This window comes from Saccopteryx leptura, chromosome X (assembly GCF_036850995.1).
Source record: "Saccopteryx leptura isolate mSacLep1 chromosome X, mSacLep1_pri_phased_curated, whole genome shotgun sequence".
Taxonomy (NCBI): Eukaryota; Metazoa; Chordata; class Mammalia; order Chiroptera; family Emballonuridae; genus Saccopteryx; species Saccopteryx leptura.
In genome coordinates, this window is record NC_089516.1 from 131,929,886 (window position 1) to 131,957,843 (window position 27,958).

The 27,958-nt window shown below is 41.5% G+C and overlaps 1 protein-coding gene across 2 annotated transcripts; it reads right to left on the bottom strand.

The window, feature by feature from the left end:
- Positions 1 to 11,509: 11,509 nt before the first annotated feature.
- On the bottom strand, positions 11,510 to 24,695 carry MMGT1 (membrane magnesium transporter 1). Of its 2 annotated transcripts, XM_066357099.1 has the most exons (4): positions 24,379 to 24,690; positions 18,913 to 18,965; positions 16,204 to 16,307; positions 11,510 to 13,287 (listed from the first exon to the last, which is right to left on the bottom strand). In XM_066357099.1, the coding sequence occupies exons 1-4, from the start codon at positions 24,455 to 24,457 to the stop codon at positions 13,128 to 13,130; spliced, it is 396 nt and encodes a 131-aa protein (XP_066213196.1). In that variant the 5' UTR covers positions 24,458 to 24,690; the 3' UTR covers positions 11,510 to 13,127. The 2 variants fall into 2 exon arrangements, with proteins under 2 accessions (XP_066213196.1, XP_066213197.1); XM_066357100.1 differs by lacking the exon at positions 18,913 to 18,965 and having other exon boundaries at positions 16,204 to 16,303; positions 24,379 to 24,695.
- Between the last annotated feature and the right edge of the window lie 3,263 nt (positions 24,696 to 27,958).

Genomic DNA, 27,958 nt, shown 5'->3' on the forward strand with positions numbered 1-27,958 from the left:
CCAAGCCTTCCCTGATAAGCCCTCCAAACATTTAGGGGGCAATAACACAAACTCTTTTGGAAAATAGTAAACAGGGGACTAGTTCCCAATTCATTTTGTGAGGCACATAAACCTGACACAAACATCTAACAAGCACAAAAGAAGAAAACTATAAGCCAAGATCTCTTTCCTGAAAATAAACACATAAAAAACAAAAGATGAGTAACCAAAAAGACAAAGATATATATATATATATATATATATATATATATATAGATATATATATATAGATAGATATAGATATATATATATAGATATATATATATATATCTCATATATATAAAACGTATGTCTGTGTGTATATATATTAAAGATACACGTCATGTCATGATGTAGTATACTTCAACAAGGAAAGATTGGTTTAAATTTAAAAATCAGTCAGTGTTAACCACATTTTAAAAAATAGGTGGAATATAAAATTGAGACCCACGGACATAGATAAAAGTGAAGTGGTTACGGGAAGAGAGGAATAAAGAGGGACAAATCTACAGTGTTGGAAAATGATTTGACTTTGGATGATGGGCACACAATACAATCAACAGTTAAAATGCTATATAAATGTTTACCTGAAATCTCTGTACTTTTATTGAGCAATGTCATCCCATTAAATTTAATTCCTAAAAAAAAATACATGATCATTTTATAGATGGGACTAAGTTCAACACCACTCATGATTAAAAGTTATCACCAATTTAGAATAGAAAGCAATCTTCTCAACCTAATAGAGTATCTACCCCCAAAATTTCTCTGTCATACTTAATGATGACATAAATTTCTCCCTGAGTTTGTAAACAAGACAAGAATGCCCACTATGTTTCAAATATTATAGAGGTGCAATCAGGAAAATAAAATAAGTATAAAATTTGAAAAGGAAGATATAAAATTGTCATTATTCACAGATGACATTTCTCTGTATGTAGAATATGTACAGAAAATGATTAGAGTTCACAAATGAATGTAATCAAGTTACTTGGTATAGGGCAATAATAAAAAAAAACACATGTATTTCTACGTAATAACAGAAACAGTTAGAAAAAGGTATTTTAAATACAATTGAAAATAGTATCAAGAACATCAAATACTGAAAAATCTAATGAAAAAAATGTTAGAACACTACATGTAAAACATCACTTGAGAGAAATTAAAGACCCCAATAAATGAAGTAAAATACTTTTTGCATGAATTGGAAATCTCATTTTTAAGTCATTATTGTCATTTATCCTCAGGATAAGTATAGCAATCTCATTTAAATTCCACCATGTTAATTTTGGGGAAAATTTCAAGCTGATAATAATAGAGTAAATGGCTATCAAAAAGGCTTAAAATAACCAAGACAAACTGTAAGAAGAAAAAGTTGGAAGACACACCCTACCAAATATAACACTTACTGTAAAGGTAAAACAATGAAAAATATGTGCATTGGAACAAAGGTAGGCAAATACAACAATGGAAGATAACAGAGTGTCTAGAAATCAATCTAGAAATATTCAAATGTTGGATTTATGAAAATAGGGCAACCAAATCATTGTGGAAATGACTGTCCTTTTAATAAGTCCACTTTATAACTAAAGGGGAAAAATAAACCTTAATTCTTACTTTAACCCCATTCTGTAAAAAAAAAAAATATGTGAGATAAATAGGAGATCTAGAAGAAAACTTGGGTAGGCAAAGTTTTTTTAAAAAGAAAAGTACTAACCATAAAGAATAAATTAATTCATTAGATTTATATTAAGTTTCCTGTTTATCAGGAAAACACTACTGCATTAAGAGAGTGAAAAACCAAAACATATTTATAGAAGGTATTCAAAATTATATATCTAAATACATATACATATAAAATGAATGAACTCCAGAATATATATATAAAACTATAAGCTAATTTTAAAAATAGAAGTATCTCAATAAAATATGAATAAAAGATCTGAAAAAATCACTTCATAAAGGACATATGTGAATGGTAAGCAAACCTCATTAATTAGAACAAAATGCAAATTTAGACATAATGAGAGATCACTGCAAGCCCGCCAGAGTGGTTGAAATTACAGACTGACTATATAGCAAGTGTTTGTGAGAATATGGTACAGTAGGAACTCTCATATGTTGCTGAATCAAGGTTCCCACATAAATGCCCAAGGACATAGTTAACGAATGGTTAGAAAGAACTCCCTCAAGGCTGAGATATAAAAATCAAAGAAAAGTATCCCACCCCTGGGCTGAGAGGGAGCCCCAAAGAAGAGTCCCCTGCTGTGGCCGAGATAGCAGACCCACGGAAGAGCAGCCACCCCTACACAAGTGGGACGAAGTGCCCAAGGAAATGTCCTCAATTAGGGCTGAGAGAGAATATCCTCTTGTGCAGAGACCAACTTTCCAAGGAATAGTCTTAGCCTCCTCAGATCTCAGAAGGAACTCTGAAAAAGAGTCCAAACCCCCCAGCGCTGAGCAAGAAATCAAATTAAAGGTCCACCTTACCTGTGGCCGACACAGAGCTCCTAAGGGAGAGCTACAGCTTAGTCTTCAAGAATCCAAGGAAGATCAGCCCTACAGGACTGTGACAGAGCACCAAATGATGTCTCCTCAGGACTGGGATAGTACACCCACTAAGAGTTCCCATTAGGGATGAGCAGGACACAAAAAAAAACCTGCCCCCATCATAGCTGAAATAGAGCGCTCAGGTCAAGTGCTCCCCTAGTGCTGAGCTAGGCTCCAAGGAGAATGAATCCCTTACAGGCTGAGAGAGAGAGCTCCCAAGGGAGAGGAACCCAAGGACTGAGGTAATGCACCCAGGGAAGAGCCACAACCCCAAGGCAGATATAGAGCTCCCAAAGGAAAGTTCCCCCCGCCCCCCCCCTGGCCCCAGGGCTTGGATAGAAAGCCAGGAAAACTCCCACCACCTAGTGCTGAGACAACCACCCAAGGAAGAGTCCCCTCAGGAGCACTGAATTACACAAGGGAAAATTCTTCATAGAACTGAGATAAAATGACACGGACAGTCCTCTACCCAACTGTGGCTGAGATAATGTGCCCAAGGAAAATGCCTCCCCATTGGTGAGATCAGCAGCTAAGGAAGTTTCTCTACAGAGCTGAGGGTCACCCAGGAAGAGTACTACAAACTAGGCTGAGGACACCCAAGGAAGAGACATTTTCTAGGGCATTGATAAAGCACCAGGTCAAAAAATCCAGATGCTGAGTGTTAAAATCCTGACTTTGTTGGAGAATCCTTGGAAGAAATTCAAAAAAAGGCAGTAAAATTGTGGTGCCTGTCTAGAAACGACTCCCTTTCTGGGAGTTGCTGGAAATACTACCTCTAGGATGTTTGAGAGTGATGACGTGCATGAGGAAGTGTCTTACCGGGCACACTCAGATATATATACTTCCGCCTAAAAGGAGTTCAGGGAAGCGAGCGACCATGGAGTGCTGCTGGTCGCACTGCCCTGCACCAGCTGGGCTCTGGAGAAGCCATGAGAGATACAGAGCCTGGTGCTGGACCCCAATGCCCAGCCAGAGCCAGCTTTGCCAGCAACTCCCAAAACAAGGAAGAAAACTTTCTCCCTGTAATGAATGCCTCTGGTACTTTCTATAGATAACCTTTTGTGTCAACTTTCATAAGAAAAAAAAATTAAAGGATTCATAACCATTTTCACAGAGCAGACCAAAAGAGTGATTTTGGAGCGTAGAGGAAATAAATCAAAGACCAACACACTGTATCAATGGGAAAGGAAGATTACAGAATCATCATAATCAATACAGAAAACTCATGTGATAAAACGTAGCCAGTACTCATGAGGAATAACTAAAAGCATCTTTAGGAAGATATTTGCTGAAAATAAGAAGAGAAGGATGACAAGAGGGCAATTAAAAAACAGTTTGCTGTTATTGTGATTTAGCCAATTTTCTTGAAAAACCCTGTTAGGATTTTTTGCAACACTTTGGTTAATTACAGAGTTCTGAAAATGTTAATTTTGACATTTTCCAGTGTTCTCATTGCTTTTCTTTAAATGTTTTTAATTACAGTTTACATTAATAATTATTTTGTATTAGTTGCAGGTGTAAGGCATAGTGGCTAGACAATCATATACTTTACAAAGTGTTCCCACAGCTCTGGCTGGTTGGCTCAGTGGTAGAGTGTTGTCACAGCATATGGATGTCCTGGGTTTGATTTCTGGTCAGCGCACACAAGATAATTGATTATCTGCTTCTCTCTTCTCCCTGTCCCTCTTCTTTCCTTCTTCCCCTCTCACAGCCAGTGGCTTGAGCATAGCCCCAGGTGCTGACGATAGCTCCATTGGTCCAAGCACGTCAACTTCAGGTGCTAAAAATAGCTCAGTTGATTCAAGAATCGGCCCCATGTGTCTTTACGTATCAATGTTTCTGAGTTTTGGGGGTGTATATACCCAGTAGAGGGATTGCTGGGTCATAAGGTAGTTCTATTTTCAGCTTTTTGAGGACCCACTATACTTTCTTCCATAATGGTTGAACTCCTTTACATTCCCACCAACAGTGTATGAGGGTTCCTTTTTCTCCACAGCCTCTCCAACATTTGCTATTACCTGTCTTGTTGATAATAGCTAATTTAACAGGTGTGAGGTGGTGGTTACCAGGGGTGGGGGGGAGGGGGAGGGGCACAAAGAAAACTAGATAGAAGGTGACAGAGGACAATCTGACTTTGGGTGATGGGTATGCAACATAATTGAATGACAAGATAACCTGGACATGTTTTCTTTGAATATATGTACCCTGGTTTATTGATGTCACCCCATTAACATTAATAAAAATTTATTTATAAAAAAAGAATTGGCCCTGAACAGGGGTTGCTGGGTGGATACTGGTTGGGGCACACGTGGGAGTCTGTCTCTCTATCCCCCTCCTCTCACTTAAAAAAAAGTGTTCCCCCTGATATTTCCAGTACCCAACTGGTACTATGCAGTTATTACAATGTCTTCTATTACTTATTCCCTATGCTGTACTTTACACCCCCTTGACTACCTTGTAACTACCAATCTGTACTTCTCAATCCCTTCACGGTTTTCACCCAGTCCCCCAATCCCCTCCCCTTTGGCCACAATCAGTTGGTTCTCTATATTTATGAGTCCATTTCTATGTTGTTTGTTTGCTTATATTGTCCTTTAGATTCACTTATGGTGAAATCATAGTATTCGTCTTTCTCTGACTGGTTTATTTCATTTAGCATAATACCCTCCAGGTTTCTCCATGCTGTCGCAAAAGGTAAGATTTCCATATTTCTTATGGCCAGGTAGTATTCTATTGTGTAAGTATACCATAGCTTTTTATCCACTCATCTACTGATGGGCACTTGGGATGCTTCCAAATCTTGGCTGTTGTAAATTACATTGCCGTGAACATAGTGGTGCATATAATTCTTTTGAATCAGTGTTTTGAATGTCTTTGAATATATTTCCAGAAATAGAATTGCTTGGTCATACGGTAGTTCCATTTTTAATCTCTTGAGGAAACTGCATACTGTTTTCCACAGTGGCTGCAGCAATGTGCATTCCCACCAGCAGTGTAGGAGGGTTCCCTTTTCTCCACACCCTCACCAGCACTTATTCTGTGTTGTTTTGTTGATGAGCACCATTCTGACAGGTGTGAGGTGGTACTTCATTGTGGTTTTAATTTGCATTTCTCTGATGATTAATGACTTTGAACATTTTTTCATATGCCTATTTGTCATTAAAAGAGAGGAAACATATTCAAAAGAATGTGTTTTTCTTGGTGTTACAGGCATTGATGCTCACTCATAACAACAACACCACTCAATACAACATGGAAACAGGCCACATACAACCAGGAAGATGCTGTTATGCCACTGAAAAAGAAGGCCCAGTGCTTAAGAAACATGGGGGTACATTTCTCCTTTTGAAACAGTGCTATGGCTAAAGAACACTTTTTTTTAAGTGAGAGGAGGGGGATAGAGAGACACACTCCCACATGTGCCCCAACCAGTATCCACCCAGCAACCCCTGTCCAGGGCTGATTCTTTTTTTTTTTTTTTTCCTTTTTAATTTTTTGTTCTTTCTTTCTTTCTTTCTTTCTTTCTTTCTTTATTTATTTATTTATTTATTTTTATATAAATAAATTTTTATTTTAATGGGGTGACATCAATAAATCAGGGTACATACATTCAAAGAAAACATTTCCAGGTTATCTTGTCATTTAGTTCTGTTGCATACCCATCACCCGAAGAGAGATCATCCTCCACCACCCTCCATCCAGTTCTCTCTGTACCCCTCCCCCTCCCCCTCTCCCTCCTTCCCTCCCCCCCACCCCCATAGCCACCACACTCCTGTCCATGCCTCTTAGTCTCGCTTTTATGTCCCACCCATGTATGGAATCCTGCAGTTCCCGTTTTTTTCTGATTCGCTTATTTCACCCAGCACAATGCTACCAAGACTCCACCATTCCGCTGTAAGTGATCCGATGTCACCATTTCTCCTAGCTGAATAATATACCATGGTGTATATGTGCCCCATCTTCTTCATCCAGTCCTCTATTTTTTTTTTTTACAGTGATTAAAAGCCTTTAAGCAAACTCTTGGCCAATACAGGAAGAATCCCTAAAAGAGTAGTGTCCTTAACATGTTCCCCAAGTCCAAGTTGGCCCCATCACCATGCCAAATCCCTGAAAAATGCAACCCAACCACAGTTCAGTCTGTTAGGAGCTGTCACAGGGAGCAGGAGTCCAGGAAAGTTCCCCACAGGAAAAGTCCGCATGGCACTGGAATTGTTGTCACCATTCTATACTTTGCAGCTCATGTCCAAGTCCCAATGACCGCTGCTTCTAGCTGGTAATGATTCACCGATTCTTTTTTTATAAATAAATTTTTATTAATGTTAATGGGGTGACATATTCCTAAAAGTGGAATAGCTGGGTCAAAACGCAGTTCCATTTTTAATTTTTTGAGGAATCTCCATACTGTTTTTCACAGTGGCTGCACCAGTCTGCATTCCCACCAGCAGTGCAGGAGGGTTCCCTTTTCTCCACATCCTAGCCAACACTGTTATCTTGTGTCTTTTTGACAATCACAGCTGTTCTCCGGGACAACACCAAATTTTTATTGGATAATGCATAACATACACGGGTCATTGTGAGGTCAGGAAGTAAACTTCCCTCCTTTTAATCAAGTAGTCAGCTAGCTAATTGCAGAAACCCTTTTTTTTTTTTTTTTTTTTTATTTTTCTGAAGCTGGAAACAGGGAGAGACAGTCAGACAGACTCCCACATGCGCCCAACCGGGATCCACCCCGCACTCCCACCATGGGGCGACGCTCTGCCCACCAGGGGGCGATGCTCTGCCCATCCTGGGCATCGCCATGTTGTGACCAGAGCCACTCTATCGCCTGAGGCAGAGGCCACAGAGTCATCCCCAGCGCCCGGGCCATCTTTGCTCCAATGAAGCCTTGGCTGCGGTAGGGGAAGAGAGAGACAGAGAGGAAAGCGCGGCGGAAGGGTGGAGAAGCAAATGGGCGCCCTCCCCCGTGTGCCCTGGCCGGGAATTGAACCCGGGTCCTCCGCACGCTAGGCCAACGCTCTACTGCTGAGCCAACCGGCCAGGGCCGCAGAAACCCTTTTGACGAAGAAGATGGCTAAAAGAAAAAAAGATGAGGAGTATCATACTTTTCAGCAGGAATGGACAGAGGAATTTGCCTTTGTGGAGAGAGCAGGTTCTGCAGTGTGTCTAATATGCAATGATAAAATTGCATCGATGAAATGGTCAAATATAAAGCAGCACTTCGACCACACCATACTACATTTGCATCAAGATATCCAGCGGGGGACAGCAGGAAGAAAGCATGTCAAGAGCTACTGTGCAGAGTGCAAGCTAGTCAGCAGCAACTCCATGTTTGGACCCAACAAGGTGACTGGAATTCGGCTAGCTTTGCTGGTTCTTTAGCAATTGTGAGAAATGGAAAGCCATTCACAGATGGGGAGTATGCCAAAACATTCATGCTTAATGTTGCCAATGAACTTTTTGACAACTTTTCGAATAAAGATAAGATAATCAAATGAATAAAAGACATGCCTCTGTTGGCAAGAACTGTTCACAGTCGTACCATCATGATGGCAAATCAAATTGAGGCAACACAAGTGAAGGACATCAATGCAGCACCATTCTTTTTTCTCACTTTGGATGAGTCAACAGATGTAAGCCATTTATCCCAGTTCAGCATGATTGCAAGGTATGCTGTTGATGGGTGACACACTACGTGAGGAAAGTCTTGCTGTTTTGCCTATGAAAGAGACAATAAGAGGGGAGGATTTATTCAAATCTTTCACTGAGTTCGCTAAAGAAAAAAAATCTACCGATGGATAAACTGATTTCGGTTTGTACTGATGGTGCTCCGTGCATGGTGGGGAAAAACAGAGGATTCATAGCACTTCTTCATGAACATGAAAAGAGACCCATCCTAAGTTTTCACTGCATCCTACATCAGGAGGCGCTTTGTGCTCAGATGTGTGGCGAGCAGTTTGGTGAGGTGATGTTGCTGGTCATTCGGGTGGTCAACTTTATTGTTGCCCGAGCTTTAAATGATCGCCAGTTTAAAACACTGCTGGATGAAGTTGGAAATAATTATTCTGGTCTGCTTCTGCAGAACAATGTGCGTTGGTTGTCAAGAGGGAAGGTGCTCAGCCATTTCGTGGCTTGTCTGAGCAAAATCCGGACTTTTCTTGAAATGAAAAACGTCAAGCATCCTGAGTTAGCTAACACTGAGTGGCTCCTGAAGTTCTACTATCTCGTGGACATGAATGAACATCTGAATCAGCTCAATGTGAAAATGCAAAGCATTGGAAATACAGTCTTATCCCTTCAACAAGCAGTGTTTGCACTTGAAAACAAGCTGGAACTCTTCATCACTGATATTGAAACAGGTCGTTTACTACACTTTGAAAAACTGAGAGAGATTAAAGATGCATGCACAGCAAGTGACCCTGCTCAACATCCTGATCTCCAGCAGCTAGCAGGATTCACATCTAATCTTCTGCAGTCATTCAAAGCGCACTTTGGAGAATTTCGTGAGTGCACTCGTTCACCACCCATCCACACGAGTGGACAGTGGACAGCACCAACCTGAGTTACATCCCTGGTGTCTCTGTCAGAGATTTTGAGCTACAAGCTGATGACCTGAAGGCCTCAGACATGTGGGTGAATAAATTCAAGTCTCATAATGAAGATTTGGAAAGACTTGCACGACAGCAAGCAGAGTTGGCAAGCAAACACAAGTGGGGAGAAACGAAAAACCTTCAACCCGCAGATCAGCTGATTGTCAAAACTTGGAACGCGTATTGCTGTACTGACAATGTTTGTCTCTACATATGCATGTGAGCAGTCTTTCTCACATCTAAAGAACGTTTACCAGCCTACGATCACGTTTAACAGATGGAAGTCTCAACACCTGCATGAAGCTTAACCTCACCACGTATCAACCAAACTACAAAGCCATCAGCAAAACCATGCAGCACCAGAAGTCGCATTAATGGTAAGAAGTACTTTATTCATCATTGGTTAGCAACAGTATAACAATGTTATTAAAAAGAATTCAGAGACTTATTTTATTATACTTTAAAAGTGTTGGCCTTACATAAAAATGCACATATTTACTTGTATTTAGTGTTAAACATATTATATGGGTCTCATGGAATTACATTTTAAAATATGTGGCGTTCATGGCTCTCTCAGCCAAAAAAGTTCCCGACCCCTGCATTAGGGAGTGTTACAGAGCATCAGTCTCCAATTCACCAATCTATATTTTCTGCAGCTGAGTCATTCCAGGGGTCCCCAAACTTTTTACACAGGGGGTCAGTTCACTGTCCCTCAGATGGTTGGAGGGCTGCCACATACAGTGCTCCTCTCACTGACCACCAATGAAAGAAGTGCTTCTTCTGGAAGTGCGGTGGGGGGCCGGATAAATGGCCTCAGGTGGCCGCATGCGGCCCATGGGCCGTAGTTTGGGGATGCCTGCTAGCCCATAGCATTTGGCTGGTTCCCTGGTTATTAAGAAGTGAGTCTTCCCATATTCTAGACAGTTTTCAATAGTTCAAACTTCTGAATATCACTGAAATCATAGCTACCTGAAGGCTGAATCAGCTCACCTCTACAGAAAAATGTTAAGCTTTCTGTAGAGCAAAGAGCTAGCCAAATGTCCTTAAAACGAAAATCCGTGTTTCTATGAAAGTTGTACTCTGTATCCCGTCCTCACCTTCAGTGACACGCCATGAAGAGGGAAAACTAAGCCTGTGACAAGTCAGAAGCTACAGGACAATTTCTTAAATGACCTGAATTTTGTTTTAATCAAGATATTAGTTCCAAATATTTAGAACATATTGGGCCAATTCCTTTGAGGTCTTCTTTTAAAGGGAAGTTTATTTTTACTAATTCACTATTAGAGTGTGTAATAAATGACAAGCAATCAGTTTTCCTCAGTGGTTACTATTCTTCTACATAAGCAGGGTGACAGAATCGGAAAGGGTCTTTTTCACTGGTGGGATTCAGCCAGTTTTTACTGGTTCAGCAGAACTGATACCTAATTTTCGGTTCAGTTCAGCAAACCAGTTGTTCAAGTGGCACTTGTAATCAGGGTTCTCTCTAAGGTGGGCGCCTGGGCAGCTGCCCAATGTGAAAATCACAAATTTACATTCCTTACTCTTATTTTATTTTATTTTTTGCATTTTTCCAAAGCTGGAAACGGGGAGGCAGTCAGACTCCCGCATGCGCCCGACCGGGATCCACCCGGCATGCCCACCAGGGGGCGATGCTCTGCCCCTCTGGGGTGTCGCTCTGTTGCATCCAGAGCCATCCTAGAGCCTGAGGCAGAGGCCACAGAGCCATCCTCAGCGCCTGGGCCATCTTTGCTCCAATGGAGCCTCAGCTGCAGGAGGGGAAGAGAGAGACAGAGAGGAAGGAGAGGGGGAGGGGTGGAGAAGCAGATGGGCACTTCTCCTGTGTGCCCTGGCTGGGAATCGAACCCGGGACTCCTGCACGCCAGGCCGACACTCTACCACTGAGCCAATTGGCCAGGGCCTCCTTACTCTTTTTAACGTTCATCTGCACAACAACGTATTGTAAGTACCTATAGTTATGTTCATTCTGTCCAGAGGTGAAAAAAATTGCAAGTGAGGACTCTAATCGAGAAGCAGTAAGAAAATATCTTAAATAACAGTTTTGTTTTTTTGTCAGGTATCATTTCATATTTTCATTAATATTTTAAAAATCTTCCTTATAACACAATCTAGATTTGTGTACCTCTTTTTTTGTTCTTATTTAAGTACTAAATGTATGAAATAATAAACTACCTTTTGGTATATCATTTCCTTATACTTAAAATGGTCATTAGGGCAGAGAACTGGTTGTTAAATTATTTGAATCCCACCACTGGTCTTCTTGGTATATCTTCAACTATTCTTATACAATATAAACATTTAGGGATTTTTTTACAGTTAAATGAAGAAAACACAAGTAGCTTTACGGTAAGTTAAGTTTGTTTAATATATTTTTTATGACAAAGAACTTCAGACACAAAAATTGCTCACTGCACACAGAACCCCAGAGAAGTGATGAAACAAGACAGTTGATGTTAGAATGTACATGGGAGTCAGGTGGGGCAAGAAGTCATGGATAAATTAAAAACTGGCAAGTCTCCTGTGAAATAGAGCCACTTTTTAGGGAGCATAAGAAAAACTTGTAACCTTTTAATAACTCTTTAGAGAAGTCTATTTGTTGTTAAGATACATTCATGCTGCAAAATGCAGTACTCACACTGTTTCCAAAAGGATCCTAAAAACTGTACTGCAAAAGAAAAGAAATCTAAGATATTACATAATTACAAAATAACATTTTTTTCCCAAAGGAATGTTTTTAAAACAGTGACTTACAAAAGATGTAAATTTGTTTTAAATGAAAAAAGAATTCCCTATGACAGATAAAAGATTAATTTCACAGATAATTTATACTGCATCAATAATTTGATGTTCATGGTAGCATTATTTACAATAGCCACGATCTGGAAGCAGCCTAAGTGCCCACCAGTAGGTGAATAGATAAAAAAGCTGTGGTACATTCACACAATGGAATACTACACTGCCGTAAAAAAGAAGGCAATCTTACCTTTTGCAACATCATGGATGGACTTGGAGAGTATTATGCTAAGTGAAATAAGCTAGTCAAAGAAAGACAAGTACCATATGATTTCACTTCTTTGTGAAATCTAATGAACAAAATCAACAAAATAGTAACAGACTTATAAATACAGAGAACAGACTGACAGCTGTCAGAGGGGAGTAGGGTTGGGAGGCTGCATGAAAAGGTAAAAGAGGCCCTGGCCGGTTGGCTCAGTGGTAGAGCATTGGCCTGGCATGCGGAAGTCCCGGGTTCAATTCCCGGCCAGGGCACACAGGAGAAGCGCCCATCTGCTTCTCCACCCCTCCCCTTCTCCTTCCTCTCTGTCTCTCTCTTCCCCTCCCGCAGCCAAGGCTCCATTGGAGCAAAGTTGGCCCAGGCGCTGAGGGCGGTTCCATGGCCTCTGCCTCAGGCACTAGAGTGGCTATGATTACAGTGGAGCAACACCCTAGTGGGCTTGCCAGGTGGATCCCGGTTGGGTACATGCGGGAGTCTGTCTGACTGCCTCCCCGCTTCTAACTTCGGAAAAATACTAAAAAAAAAAAAAAAAAAAAAAAAAAAAAAAATGGTGAAAGAATTAAGAAAAAAAACACCACAGACACAGTCCACATTACAGTGATTACCAGAGTGAAAGAGGGTGTAAGCAGTGATGGAAGGAGACCTGACTTGGGGTAGTGAACACACAATACAACATACAGATGATGTGTTACAGATTTGTACACCTGAAACCTATATAATGTCATCAGCCAATGTCACTCCAATCAATTCAATAAAAAAAATAAATATTCAAACTCTCCAAAAAAAATAATAATTTGATTACAGTATACAAACAAGGACCACAGACTTTTTTAGTTAGTTCTAAAAGATCACTATAAATATTGATGAGGGGAGGGCTCTATACCCCAAACTTCAATATTCCTGCTCTGTGTCCTCTACTGTTGTTATAATTTGTAAAAATCTTAACGACGCAGTGATTCCAGTTTTCGTAATTTTAATGATGTGTTAGAGGACAATGCATCTTCGTTTGAAGAATTTGTTGTATCTGAAGGCTGGAACAATACTCTACCACGATGATTAAATACATAAAAGGAAGGGTGATTTCTTAATGTGTCAAATGTCCTTAAAAGAAAAAGACATCAATTTTAGATAAAGCCTTATAAAAGCCTATGTGAAAATAAGGAGGCTTCTGCTAAATTATGAATTTGCTATGGGTTTTATTTTAAACTATGTTTAAACCCATGAAATCAGACCATAAATGGTAATCATACTGTAGCTCATTGGTTTTCCTGTATAAAGAAAATAAGAAATCTGGAAAAGCAACATACTGTCATAGAATGTTTTTATTCAGCTAGTCCTTCCAATATGCCTGTGAATAATATAAGTAATTGGTCAACTTGAATCACATCTGTAGATCTAAGATTAGCCCATGCCAAATAGTCGTTTTTAAAAAAATACCAGTACAGAGATTGTACCTTTGAATACTCTCCTTTGGCCCTCACTGTTCAAACTCTGTGATCATTTCACAGATCTATTTTCTAAGAATCTTTCAAGTATAGCAAAAATTTCCTTAAATTCCTTTGGTCCCTCTGTACCTGCTGTTTTTCAAACCATATATTTAACAACAACCTACTAAATTCATATTTTGCTACCGCCTACTTAATGCCATTCTATTTTACTTCTCTCTTTCCTGGTCCCTTGCCTATGATTCTTAATAGACTCTTTGTAAGAACAGTAGTGGGTGATGATAATAGAGTATTCTTTCTTCTTTTCCAGTGAGAGATATGTGGTGTAAAAAAAGTTCACAAACACCTAAGTGTATGGCTTTTAGTGTTGGTTTGCTTTTCAGTATTATTTTCCTGGAAAAATGTAATTCTTCCTTTGATAAATCTCAAGTCTCAAAGTCAGCCCACCTAAAAATCCAAACATATCCCACATGAAACAGATGTGACTATTTAAGATGTAAAGTAAAAAGAGGGTAAGCTCCCTCTAACACATAAATGTTTATTGTAAATCTCCCTAAGGAAATATTTTAAAGGGTTAAATTTTTCAGGATTGAGAAAGTGGGTCAAGCCCAGAGATGGAATTGACCAAAGCTAATGGATGATTTTATAAAAGTAAGAAATTTTGAAAAGAAAAGCAAGCAAAGCTCATGAAAACAGCGTAGAAGAAGTACAGGATAAAAAAGAAAGCAGAATAACAAACATAGTTCAATCCAGGAACAGAAAAGGGCATGAGAACAGAGTGTGTTACAAACTAGGTTCAAGTGTAATGGAAAAACAGAAAACACCTTATTCTTTCCAAGACTAAGCTGGGACAGCTGGGACAGAAGAAAGGAAGGGAGGGAGGGACGGAGGGAGAGAGGGAGGTAGGGAGGGAGGGAGGGAGGAGAAAGGAAGGAAGGAAGGAAGGAAGGAAGGAAGGAAGGAAGGAAGGAAGGAAGGAAGGAAGGAAGGAAGGAAGGAAGGAAGGAGGGAGGGAGGGAGGGAGGGAGGGAAGAGGAAAAGGAGGAAAAAGGGAGGGAGGGAGGGAGGGAGGAAGGAAGGAAGGAAATAAGGAAGGAAGGGAGGGAAGAAGGAAGGAAGGAAGGAAGGAAGGAAGGAAGGAAGGGAGGGAGGGAGAAAGGAAGGGGAGAAGGAGGGGAGGAAGGGGGGAAGGAGGGAAGGAGAGAAAGAGGGAAAGAGGGAAGGAGGGAGGGAGGAGGAAGGGAGGAAAGAAAAAAGGGAGGGAGGAAAGGAGAGAAAGAGGGAAGGATGGAAGGAGGGAAGAAGGAAGGAAGGAAGGGAGGGAAGGAGAGAGGGAGGGAGGAAGGAAGGAAGGAAGGAAGGAAGGAAGGAAGGAAGGAAGGAAGGGGAGAAGGAGGGGAGGAAGGGGAGAAGGAGGGAAGGAGAGAAAGAGGGAAGGATGGAAGGAGGGAGGAGGGAGGGAGGGAGGGAGGGAGGGAGGGAGGAAGGAAGTAAGGAAGAAAGGAAGGAAGGGAGGGAGGGAGGGAGGGAGGGAGGAAGGGGAGAAGGAGGGGAGGAAGAGGAGAAGGAGGGAAGGAGAGAAAGAGGGAAGGATGGAAGGAGGAAGGAGGGAGGGAGGGAATAAGGAAGGAAGGAAGGAGAGAAGGAGGGGAGGAAGGGTAGAAGGAGGGAAGGAGAGAAAGAGGGAAAGAGGGAAGGAGGGAGGGGGAGGGAGGAGGGAAAGAGGGAAGAAGGAAGGAAGGAAGAAAGGAAGGAAGGGGAGAAGGAGGGGAGGAAGGGGGGAAGGAGGGAAGGAGAGAAAGGGAAGGAGAGGAGGGAGGAGGGAGGGAGGAAGGAAGGAAGGTGGGAAGGAGAGAAGGAGGGGAGGAAGGGTAGAAGGAGGGAAGGAGAGAAAGAGGGAAGGAGGGAAGGAGGGAGGGGAGGGAGGAGGGAAAGAGGGAAGAAGGAAGGAAGGAAGGAAGGAAGGAAGGAAGGAAGGAAGGAAGGAAGGAAGGAAGGAAGGGGAGAAGGAGGGGAGGAAGGGGGAAGGAGGGAAGGAGAGAAAGAGGGAAGAAGAGAAGGAGAGAGGAGGGAGGGAGGGAGGGAGGGAGAAAGGAAGGAAGGAAGGAAGGAAATAAGGAAGGAAGGAAGAAAGGAAGGAAATAAGGAAGGAAGGAAGGAAGGAAGGAAGGAAGGAAGGAAGGAAGGAAGGAAGGAAGGAAGGAAGGAAAGAAGGAAGGAAGGTGGGAAGGGGAAGAAAACAAAGAGAGGAACAGAGAGGGAGGGAAGGATATCTGAGAGAATATCTTCCTATATGTCTATTTCTGTCTACCCATCCACCCAACAAACAAATAAGTAATTTTAAGTAATCATAATATAATATCATATTCTAATGTCAATAATCTGTCATTCCACTTCCATTTCTCCTATAATATCAAATATTGCCTCAATATTTTTACTTCATTACTCATACAGATTATATAATCAAAATGTAAAAACCAACTTTTATGTACCATAGCTCATACATTTAAAAATACATGAATGAAGCAAAACCCCCAAGAAATGAAATGCCTATGAAAAGGGGAAAACTTACTTATTTTTTAGTTCAGAAGTGGCATCCATGTCTTTAAACTCCCCTGCAACATGAACTATACCATAACAGGTAACTGCAAAGGCGAGAAGTGTCTGAAGAACTATCTGTGAGTATAAAAAGTAATATTACTAAATAACACAGAGATATTATTATAAAAATTTACAATTTTCTTTCCATCTCTTTTTAGCCTCTAAGAGGTGTTTCTCCTAGATCCTATCAAAGACTCAATTCTCAGTTAAAGGATTTGGTCTTAAACACAATAAAATCTATAAATTCTATGGATTGCCTTCAAAAATATATGTGGGTTTTGCTAAAATAATGAAAACATAAAATAAGCCATTCAAAAATCAGTTATCAACTACTATTTTCTTCCAAGAACAACTAAGACTTTTTTAATGTATTCTTGTTAAATATCATAGAGTATAAAAAGAACCCCTCTTGGCCTGACAGGCGGTGGCGCAGTGGATAGAGCGTCAGACTGGGATGTGGAGGACCCAGGTTCGAGACCTCGAGGTTGCCAGCTTAAGCGAGGGCTCATCTGGTTTGAGCAAGGCTCACCAGCTTGGACCCAAGGTTGCTGGCTCAAGCAAGGGGTCACTCGGTTTGCTATAGCCCCCCTGTCAAGGCACATATGAGAAAATAATCAGTGTACAACTAAGGAACCACAACGAAGAATTGATGTTTCTCATCTCTCTCCCTTCCTGTCTGTCTGTCCCTATCTGTCCCTCTCTCTGACACAAAAATAAATAAATAAATAAACAAATGTTTATTTAAAAAAAAGGAACACCTCTTACCCACCACTCATCATAAGAAACAGAATATTACCAGTACCTTTCAAGTTCCTTATGTCCCTCTGCAATATTCTTCACCCTTTCTCTCAGTTAACTATTGTCCCAAATTGCGTATTAATTAGTTTTTTGCTTTTCTTTATAATTTTACCAGCTGTGTATGCACCTCTAAAACAAATATTGCTTACTTTTCCACATTTTGAAATTATTTTGTGAGATTGATCTCTTTTATAGTATGTAGTTGTAGTCCATTCACTTTCGTTGTTTTATATTCCAGTATATAAAAATATCACAATTTATACATTCTCCTTTTGATGGTTGTGTGGGCTGTTTCTTCTATGTTACTTTTACAACATCAATATGGATAACCTTGTGTATATCTCCTGGTGCATGGGAGTAGAAACACTGGTGAAGAGTGTATGCACACTCAGCTGTATTAGGTAATACCAAACTGCTTTTGAAAAAGATTGTGCAAGGAGAAATTTGCATGCTTGACATTAACTGACATGGGAGTACAAGCGTATTTTATTTTCTTGATTGTTATTGTCTCTAATTTTAAAATTTTCCCATTTGTAAACAGAAGGAAGTTATCTTAAATAGCTATAAATGAATGTGTGTGCATCTACCACAAAGCAAATGTGAAGGGGGAATGAGTTAATAGCCACACCAGCCATGTCCTTGATAGACAACTAAAGTCAAAATTAGCCGCAAGCTATTTCTCTTCCTAAATTAAAACCTAATGTACAGTTATACCAGTTTACACTCCCACCACTAGTTTGCCGTTACCTATTTCATACAGTGCAATCACAGGCACCATTAACAAGAATGTGCTAAATCTATAAGTAGTCATGAAGATATGTTAAGATACATTAAGCGATAAAAATCTCATTATAAAACTATCCATATATACACATGTATAATAATTTTTTAAAAACCCTGTGTTTTGATTAGGTAAACCTATATAGACATAAATAAAGATAATGTTGTTTATGCACAGGAACAAAACTGACCTGCCAGTACACTCCAAACTGTTCAGAACAGAAGTACAATTGCTGAGCAACAGAGTCAGGTTTTCTTCTTTTATCTCTTTTCTTTTAATGTGGTCAGTTTTATTTTTTATATTACTGTTTAATTCTCTTACAAAGAATCTACTATTTTGTAATTTAAAATCCAGTAAAAATAAAAATTGTGAGTGAAGCTCACTATCATTTTAGCTTAAAGTACACTTCCTTGTTTTTCTTTAATTTTACCTCCTATGTATATGTTCCTAAACAACAGTTTCTTGGTTTTATTTGTTCTTAAATTTTATATAAAAAATAACTTTTCCCAAAAAAATGAAGTCAAATTATAAAATTTTTCTTGTGATAAAAGAGAGGGACAGATAGGGGCAGGCAGAAAGGGAGAGGGATGAGAAGCATCAATTCTTCATTGCAACACCTTAGCTGTTCATTGATTAATTTCTCATATGTGCCTTGACCTGGGGGCTACAGCAGAGCGAGTAACCCCTTGCTCAAGCCAGCAACCTTGGGTCCTAGCTGGTGAGCTTTGCTCAAACCAGATGAGCCTGTGCTCAAGCTGGCGACCTCAAGGTCTCGAACCTGGGTCCTCAGCATCCCACTCTGATGCTCTATTCACTCTGCCACCACCTGGTCAGACTCAAATTATCAAAATTTTAAGTGCATATCAGACTATGGAAGAGCAAGTTCTAGAAAGACTATTTAAACTATAGTTCTAGAAACCAAACAGAAATATTTTGTTTCCAAATGTTTGGGTTTTACAATGAATGACAAACAGTAGAGAACAGATATAATTTCATGTCTGAAAAATATTGAGAATAAAAACCAGTTAAAATATTATTATAAAGTAAGTATATGGCTAATTCTTAAAGTATATGTTAATAGAATAAAAATGACCAACTTACATCTATTGGCAGTGATTCATCTTCCTTTTCTGTTAATCGCATATAAGAACGATCTATAAACCAGAAGCATACCATTAAGGAAATCCTAGCTCATTTTTCTCCCTTAAAATGTAAGCAAATCTAAATACCAAAGAAGCAGCTGACTTATATTCTACATAAAGTAATGCTAATCCTGTATTCCTCAAAAATCTCTTCTAAGGCAATCAGCCTGATCTTGAACTATTTTATTCTCATCGTGACCTGCTTTGTCACCTTATAAAATGGTAAGAGTGAAAGATGAGTAAGTATGAGGAAGAAATATCTATACATATTTTTTCTTTCATTGCTATAGGAAAATCAGAATCCTCTGAATGAATCATTTCTTTCACTAACTGGTCAAAGAAATCACAATTATTTTAAAATTAGGAAGCCTACAGGAACTCTCCACTCTTGAAATAGCACGACCATCACAGAAATGGTATGGAAATGTTTTTTCCTGAGAGAATATTCTGGGACAGTGGTGGAGGAGGAAATATTTCAGGACATCAATTTCTGCCTGCATGATTAAATTCTAATTATGCGGCTGCCTTAGCTTCAGGAAGCAGCAAAGAACTAAGAAAAAGAATCAGGATCATGAAGCTGATAAGCCTGGATCATAAAACCAGCTCTTGAACTTACTGTAAACCGATATTATCTCATTCAACGTAAGATACTTTCATGTAATACTTATCTCAATTTCGGTTTTATTAAAAAAATTTTTTTTATTGATTTAGCAAGAGAGGAAGGGGGGAGAGAGAGCGACAGGAACATCAATCCATTCCTGAATGTGCCCTGACCAGGGATTGCACCGGCTACCTCTGCGCTTCGAGCCAGTGCTCTAACAAATGGAGCTATCAGGACATGGAAATTTCAGAGTTTTAAAACGGAGATGTGGGAGGGTAAGTGTGTCTTAGACTCAAAGGAATACAGTACCTATCTTTTCACTGTCAAAGCTTCTGCAAGAGTAAACTGGAAATAACGCGAGGACTCAATGAGATATGTGATAGGTTCTCTGCCATAACAAAGTTCGTTGTGGCAAAGCTGCACATGCCAGGGCACCACAGTAGGCTATCTGCTGCCACAACCTGACATGACCAAATTAGCCTCAAGAGTAAGTATTAGTCTCTTTCCAACAGAGCATTATAAAGAGGTCCCGTTGATGTGACAGATGCCGTAAGGAACTTTCATCTCACTGGAAACATAAAAACACAAAATCCTAAATCTAGATGAACCTTGCGCAATCCCATTTAGTTAACAGTGTATTGTGAACTTAAAAAGGCAAATTGTTGTGACTACATGTGTACTGACTCTTAAAAGAGAATTTGTTTAGACATTTCCAAGGTTCTTTTTCTTACAGGGTTTATCGTAAGGACAAATGGAAAAGTAAAATCAAACCAATAACAAAAACAGCTTTTGCCTAAGTCCCTACTGTCAGTTCAGATCCCAGCTAACTTTATTTAGCTGAAGTCTAACCTGACTCTGTAACACTACCTTTTAGCAGGCATTTCCTCCTTTATAAAACAAAGGGTTTGCTCTAGGACAGGGGTCTCAAACTCGCGGCCCGCCGAACAATTTTGTGTGGCCCGCAGACTAATCCACGAAGTTCAAAATATTTTGGATAAAATTAAGTAAGCCTAGGGGCCTACTTGTATTTTTCCTTTCTCTAGCATCCTAGCTAGATATTAACTTAGTTAACAGCAGTTGTGATGTGAACTACAGTTTCTGGTCGTTTTGTGACACTGAGTAAACTGCATGTACGATTGTGCTTGTTGTACTGATTTTTTTTTGTTTTCAACTGCAGTGAGAAAAGTGTTGCGTAACAGTTGCCTTTTGTAGACCTAGTGCGGCCCGCCGAACGGCTGTGATCTTGCTCTGCAGCCCACATGCTGAGTTGAGTTTGAGACCCCTGCTCTAGGACCTTAAATGTTTACAGCTAAAGCATGTGGTAGAAAACGCTACAGTACCTCACAAAACTCTCCCCTCCCCCAGGGCAGTGCTTGGAGGTGGATTTAACTGTGGGCGCACCAGGTGTGCGCCCTGGGCCCCAACGTTACACTTTTTCCTAATGACACCAGGTTTGGTTTCACACAAGCAATTTTAACATTAACAGTATATAATATTTTTTATTTATTTAAAAATATGCTTAACATGTATTTTTATTTTCCCTGTCCCTCTCTCTCTTTTTTAATTTTTAAAATTTATTATTATTATTTTTTTTTACAGAGACAGAGACAGAATCAGAGTGAGGGATAGACAGGGACAGACAGACAGGAACGGAGAGATGAGAAGCATCAATCATTAGTTTTTCATTGCACATTGAGACACCTTAGTTGTTCATTGATTGCTTTCTCATATGTGCCTTGACTGTGGGCCTTCAGCAGACTGAATAACCCCTTGCTTGAGCCAGCGACCTTGGGTCCAAGTTGGTGAGCTTTTGCTCAAACCAGATGAGCCCACACTCAAGCTGGCGACCTCAGGGTTTCAAACCTGGGTCCTCCGCATCCCAGTCCAATGCTCTATCCACTGCGCCACCGCCTGGTCAGGCGCCCCTCTTTCTTTTTTGAGGGGCCCGATATTTTCTTCTGTGCCCAGGGCCTCCACCGATATTAATCCACCTGTGGCAGGGCTACTCAAAGGAATGTGCATACAAATCACTGGTGATCTGACCGAAGTCCAGATTCCAATTCTACAGATATGGAGTGGGCATTTCTAGTAAGGTGCCAAGTGATCACAAACATGCTGGTCTGTTGACCACACTTGAGCAGCAAGGCTCTAGAGCTGTCCCTGTCTCCATACATCTTTACACACTTTTAGTGCAGTGTTTATATCACTTTATTGTGATTATTTCTTGATCCATTTGTTTCTGCACTCGACAATGAGCTCCGTCAGGGCATTATGCACTGTACCTCTAGCAGCACCTAAGCACAGTAAAATTTCAGCCAATTTCCTGACACTGAATTTCATAAAAGTGTAGCACATCAGCTCAAGTTGAATGCCTTGTCTTTAAATGCTGGCCCCACCGTTTCGCGTCTCTGTACCTCTGTGTAAGTTTCCTAACTGTATGTCTCAACGTCTTCATCTTTCAAAGACAAGAGTAATAACAACAGCCACACCACAGGGTTTTCCATAGAATGGAATTATATAATACAAGTGAAGTGCTTAGTTCAGTTCCTGGCACTTGGTAAGCACTTAATTATGTGAGCGATTATTATCATTAAAGCTTGGAGCACAGAACAGAGGAGACTGGGGAAACATGACAACTAGATGTCATGTGATACCCTGGATTGGTCCTAGAACTGAAAGAAGACATTAATGGAAAAAATGGCAAGATCCAAATAAAAGCTATACTTCTTAATAGTAATATACCAATGTCAGTTTCTTAGTTGAGACGATATACCATGGTAAGGTAAGATGTTACCAATAGTGGGACCTGGTTGAGGGGTATACAGTCACTCTCTGTAGTATCTTTGAAACTTTTCTGTGGATCTAAAAAATTATAAATAAAAAATAAAAAATTAAATTCAATTTCCTTTAGACAATGTCAGAATACATGCATGTAATAACTGTTAAAATAATTGGATCATTTTAATTATGTGTAATAAACACAACAAAAGGTTTTAACTTGAAAAAATCGGGACTTTGTAGGAATTCACATTTCATTTTCTCTTTTTAAAATATTCTATTTATTCATTTTAGGGGAAAGACAGAGAGAGAGATAAGGGGGAGAGGAGCAGGAAGCATCAACTTCCATACGTGCCCTGACCAAGCAAGCCCAGGGTTTCCAACCGGCAACCTCAGCATTCCAGGTCGAAGCTCCATCCACTGTGCCACCACAGGTCAGGCCACATTTCATTTTCTAATTTATTCCTAAAGAAAGAAAGCAATCCAGCAAATACCTATTTCCCCATGTATAAGATGCACCCTTTTTGAAAAATTTGGGGTCTAAAAACTGGGTGTGTCTTATACAGTGGTTGTAGATTTTTTTACTTGCATTTCCTGCTTTTTTGTGCTTGTTTTTGAGCTCATCGTTGAAGACAGTGATTCGACCTCAGATACAGATGAGGACAAGCTAATAATGGGAGTTTTGACAGTGATGAGGAGTTGTATGAATTTCATGATGAATGAAACTTAAGTTCAATAACTTTATGTAATACATTTTTTTCCAAATTTTGGACCCCAAAATTAAGGTGTGTCTTATACATGGGAGCGTGTTATACACGGGGAAGTATGGTAAAGGAATAAAGTTCAAGTTCCTTCATTCAATATATTGATTACCTACCATGAGAAAAATTGTGCTAGGCATTGAGTTTGAAGCAATGAACAAAAAATATACATTCTCCCTGCTCTCATGGGCTAGGTGTCTTTAGGCTAGGACAGAGGTCCGCCAACTTTACCTGTAATAATAAATAGTTTAGATAATAAATATTATTTAGCTATTAGATAATATCTAATTAGATTTCATATAATAAATATTTAGATAATAAAATTTAGATAATAAATATCTTAGGCTTTGTAGGCAATTGTTTCTATCACAAACTCAACTCTGCCCTTAGAACGCAGCCACCCTAAACGAATGGGTGTGGTTGACTGCCAATAAAACTTCACTGATGGACGTTGGAACTTTGACATTATATAACTGTCATGGATCATAAAATGATATTCTTTTGCTTTCCCCTCCAACGAATTAAAAGTGTAAAAACATTATTAGCTCACTACGTAAACAGGAGGAGTGCTCCATCTGACCCACTTGCCAGAATTTAATGACTCCTGACCTAGGAGACAAGACGTCAAAAACTGATCAGCTGCCTCAAGAATGCACTGCATCCTCTGCTGGACTCCAAGTTTCTTCTTGATGCAATCTTGCCTGTATGATAAAGTACTTCTACTGTTTGCCACTTAAACTTTCTATGTTACTCTTTGTTACATGACTTGTCCAAGGTTACAAATTTAGCAGCAAAGCAAATTTTTAAGAACATGCCCCCCAGACTCACAGTCCAGCACTCTTTCCCTTGTACCATAACTCTTACCCAAGGTACACGGTCACCCGGTCACCTAACTTCTCAGTCACTGTCTGTACAGCCCAGGAATGCCCCAAATGCTGTCCACCTGGCTGTCACTGGACGGTGAGCATCTGAGATCCTCAATCTGACACTGCCTGCTCAGCACCGCGCTGGATCTGACATCACTTGTCCTGGATTCCCGGATAGACTCCCCCTTGGCCCTCTACGCAGCGCGCCCATCCCGTTTTGAGCCCTCTTCCAGACACCCCCTTCTCATGCTACCTCTCTCCTCCACTGGGGAGCCCTGCACCGCTTCTGGTAGTCACCCCAAACTCTAAGGTCTCCAATAACCCTTTCTGGGACACTCGGTCTGATACTCTCGCTGGTGCGCGCACACATCGGCCCCAAAGTCCCGCAACCGAGCAGTCCCCGTCCCCCGGGCACTTACGCTGAGCAGCGGAAAAGGCCGCGTGGGCTAGGGCGAAAAGGCCGACGCCCACCAGCCCCTTCCACAGTGACAGCGCCATTCTTCTGCACGAGTGGCAGCCCAACGAATGAGAAGGGCAGCGCAGCAGTTCCCTTTTCCAACAGCCGGTGTCCACGAAGCGCAGAAAGATGACGTCACTGGACCGCTGGGCACCAAGGGCCTCACAGAGGTGGGAAAACAAAAGAGCCTTCAGAAAGCGGAAGCGGGAATGCCAGGAAGGAAGGGAAAGCACGCGGGCAAAGGTCCGCAAGAGCCCACGGGGCAGCGGGCAATGTGTAGCCGCTCTGCGCGCGCGGGGCGGGCGGAGGGGGGGGATGATGACGGAGTGGGCAGGAAAGAAAGGGAACAGCGGATCCATTGAAAAGCTGATCAGAATGGGCAAGGGGCGGGGCCTGTGAGAGGGCAGGGCAGAGGGGTGGGGTCTGGAAGCCCTGGGGCAAGGCCCTCGGTGTAGGTTACTGCCCCAGCAGGGGGTTTTCCGTTCCTTTATTTGTTTGTTTGTTTGGCTTTTCCCCAAGCTATGTCTTTGTTTTGTGTTGGCTTTTCCTGTGCTTCAACCTGATAGATATGTGTATTCCAAACTGCCCTCTTGATGTTCGGCTTATCTGTGAGACCTCACCCTTACTGGACTGTCGCCCCTGAGACAGAGGAATTCCAAAAAGCTGACAAGCCGCCCCAAGGAGGGGCTCCGGACATACCAGGACTTTTGCCTCAGTATCCCCTCAGGCTCTCCCAAACACTATATAACTCGCCCCTAGTCTGTAACCGGTGCTCTTCTCCCCGGGAGAAGTGCCTAGCAGGGTTCCTTTCTTCCTTTCAATAAAGCCTGTTACTCTGGTCTTTCGGACTCCCATGGATTCCAACATTTGGTGCCGAAACCCGGGACAGGGTACTAACTGCCTGGACGATCCCTCTTTGCCGTCCAAATTTACAACCAGGGAAGAAATGGGCAGTGGCAGATCGTCCCGGGCTTACGCCCTGATTCTGTTTGGATGTGTAATTGTAGGTTGATTGGCCGGTAGTCTAACCCTGTTCTGAACCCCTGCTGGACCAGAAAGGTAAAGAGTTTCTCCCTTCCCCTTCCCCGGTTGGCCTCTAAATTTCTCTCTAAAAACAGCCCTTCCTGGTCAGACAGTTTTCTCTGACATGCCTCACGTTTTGAGGAGTTTGACTCAGTCTCAGTGGACTGCAGGGAAGACTAGGCGCCTAGCCAAACCTCTCCACTCTCTCGGACTTCTCGTCCTTGGAGCTCCCTGACAGGTGGTGATGACCTCTATCAGGGACGACTCCCCCACACGGAGATTCTCTCCTCTTGGGACAGTGAAAAAAGGCGGGGATGCCCCCTCTTGCTCACCTGTCTCCACTATGGGCTCTTCAGAGTCTAAGCCTTCCGACCAGACCCCTCTAGGATGTCTCATAAAAAACCTCACCAAACTCGGTCTCTCAGACCTCAAATCGAAGAAATTAATCTTCTTCTGTAACACGGCATGGCCTCAGTACAGACTAGACAATGACTCCCATTGGCCTGAAAATGGGACATTTGATTACAATATCCTAAGAGATCTTGACAATTTCTTCCACCAGACAGGGAGGGCATCAGAGATTCCTTACTTGCAGGCTTTTCTTCTCCCTTCTCTCCTGTCCTTAATTTCTGTGCCTTCTGTCTAAAATGCAGGCTATTTTGGCCAAAGAAACCTCACCTAAAACCTCTGCTCCTAATCTTTCCTTCTCCGTGGACTCCCAACTCTCTCCTTCTCCTGCCTGACCCCTGGGGCACCCCTCTCTTGGGACCCCTCTCTACTCCCTCAGCAAATCTTTTTTGCTGGAGTCTCTTCCCTCCAGAAAGACCCTTCCCTTCACTAAATCCTGTTTTCTCATTCACCAGTCTCTCTTTCTCCTCCCCTGCTGGCCGGGGCCTCTCCCTTCTCCACTGTATTCTTCGTCCCCTCCCCCCTCCTTAGAAGCTGAGGCTCTGGCTGCAGTGCCTGTCTCATCTCTGACCTCTCTTCCCTCCTTACAAACTGTCACTGTGCCTCTTTTCTCCTCGTCCTCTCCCCTATCCTCAAAGCTCTAAATCCTTTTGACTCCTCTGACCACGTGGCACCACACCAATACTTTAACCTCCTCCTCCTCCTCTTGCAGATTCTGACCTTCCTTCTTTCCATCCAGCTGCTCACACTGTCCATCTGTCTGCTTTCTCTCTTCCTCCCCTCTATGCTGGCAACTCCCTGCCATCTCGAAAAACTTAAAAAGCAGAATTGTATATTAAGCTATGTGAGTAAGTAATCCGTCTTGTCTCTTTGTTTGTCAGAAAATACCTCTAGTTTAATTTTAATTGAAACAAGTAAGGTGCGCTCATTTAAATTCCTTAATTCATAATATGTGAAGTCTTTGTTTAATGTGTAACAGTGTCTGTTTCTAAGGTTTTAAACCAATAATTACCCACCTCTTAAACCAAGTTGACTCATCCCCATGGACTCTCACTGCAATACGCCCACCCTTCCTATTCAAAACCTTTAGGGGCTTATCGCCTCATACAAGACTCACACCTAATCAATGAGGCAGTAATTCCCCTCCATCCAGTGGTCCCTAATCTCTACAAGTTACTGTCACACATTTTCTCAAACACCATTCATTCACAATCCTAAACCTCAAGAATGCCTTCTTTACCATTCTTCTACACCCTGACTCTTACTTTCTGTTTGCCTTTACCCAGACACTAATGCAGCCCAGCAACTTACATGGACTATTTTACCCCAGGGGATCAGAAACAGCCCACACCTCTTTGGGCAGGCACTAGCTCAGGATTTAACAGCATGCAATCTCAAAACTAGTATGCTCTTACAATATGTAGATAATCTATTCCTCTGCAGCCCCTCCCTGCCTGCCTCAAGGAGACACATTACCACCCTTCTTAACTTCCTCACTATGAAGGGATATCCTGTCTTTTCTGCTAAGGCTCAACTTCATTCTCAGTCCCTAGTCTATCTAGGCATTGCCTTAACCCCCACCACCTGAAGTCTCACCCTAGATCAAACTCAGACCCTCCACAGTCTCCAATCACCTACCACCACAGATCAAATCTTTTCTTTCCTCAGTCTAATAGGCTTCTTTAAACACTAAATCCCTATTTTGCTCTCTTAGTCAAGCCCCTCAGTGAGATCTTCTGAGCATGACTTTTAAGGTATATAATGACCAAAGAAGTAACAGAAAAGGAAAATAAGGCCCAAAAGAAATCAGGAAATACCAGCCTTTGGCTCCAGCACCCTAAGGGGCTTCATAGGATTTCATCAGGGCTCTACTTCAAGAATGGAAAAAAGGCCATTGAACTGAAGCCTGCCAGGCTTCCTGGCCCCATCAAGGGACACACCTCTGCTGTGGAAAGAGGGACATGAGAAGGTAAGCTGCCCCCTTGCACCATGGAGGGAGGGTTCAGTCTCTCCTAGCCCTGCTCCAGCTACCTGTGACCTGACCTTGCCCAGCATGCTGAAGGACATCGTTCACAAGCCTAAGGTATTTCTTCCAAGTAGCAGATAAGCTA

Excerpts from the sequence above, each read along its gene's own strand:
- MMGT1 (XM_066357099.1), bottom strand. The coding sequence starts at position 24,457 with ATGGCGCTGTCACTGTGGAAGGGGCTGGTGGGCGTCGGCCTTTTCGCC. Across the intron at positions 16,308-18,912 it reads ATGAATCACTGCCAATAGAT|ATAGTTCTTCAGACACTTCT; the intron begins GTAAGTTGGTCA and ends TTATACTCACAG. Across the intron at positions 13,288-16,203 it reads ACTTCTGAACTAAAAAATAA|GACATTTGACACATTAAGAA; the intron begins GTAAGTTTTCCC and ends TTTTCTTTTAAG.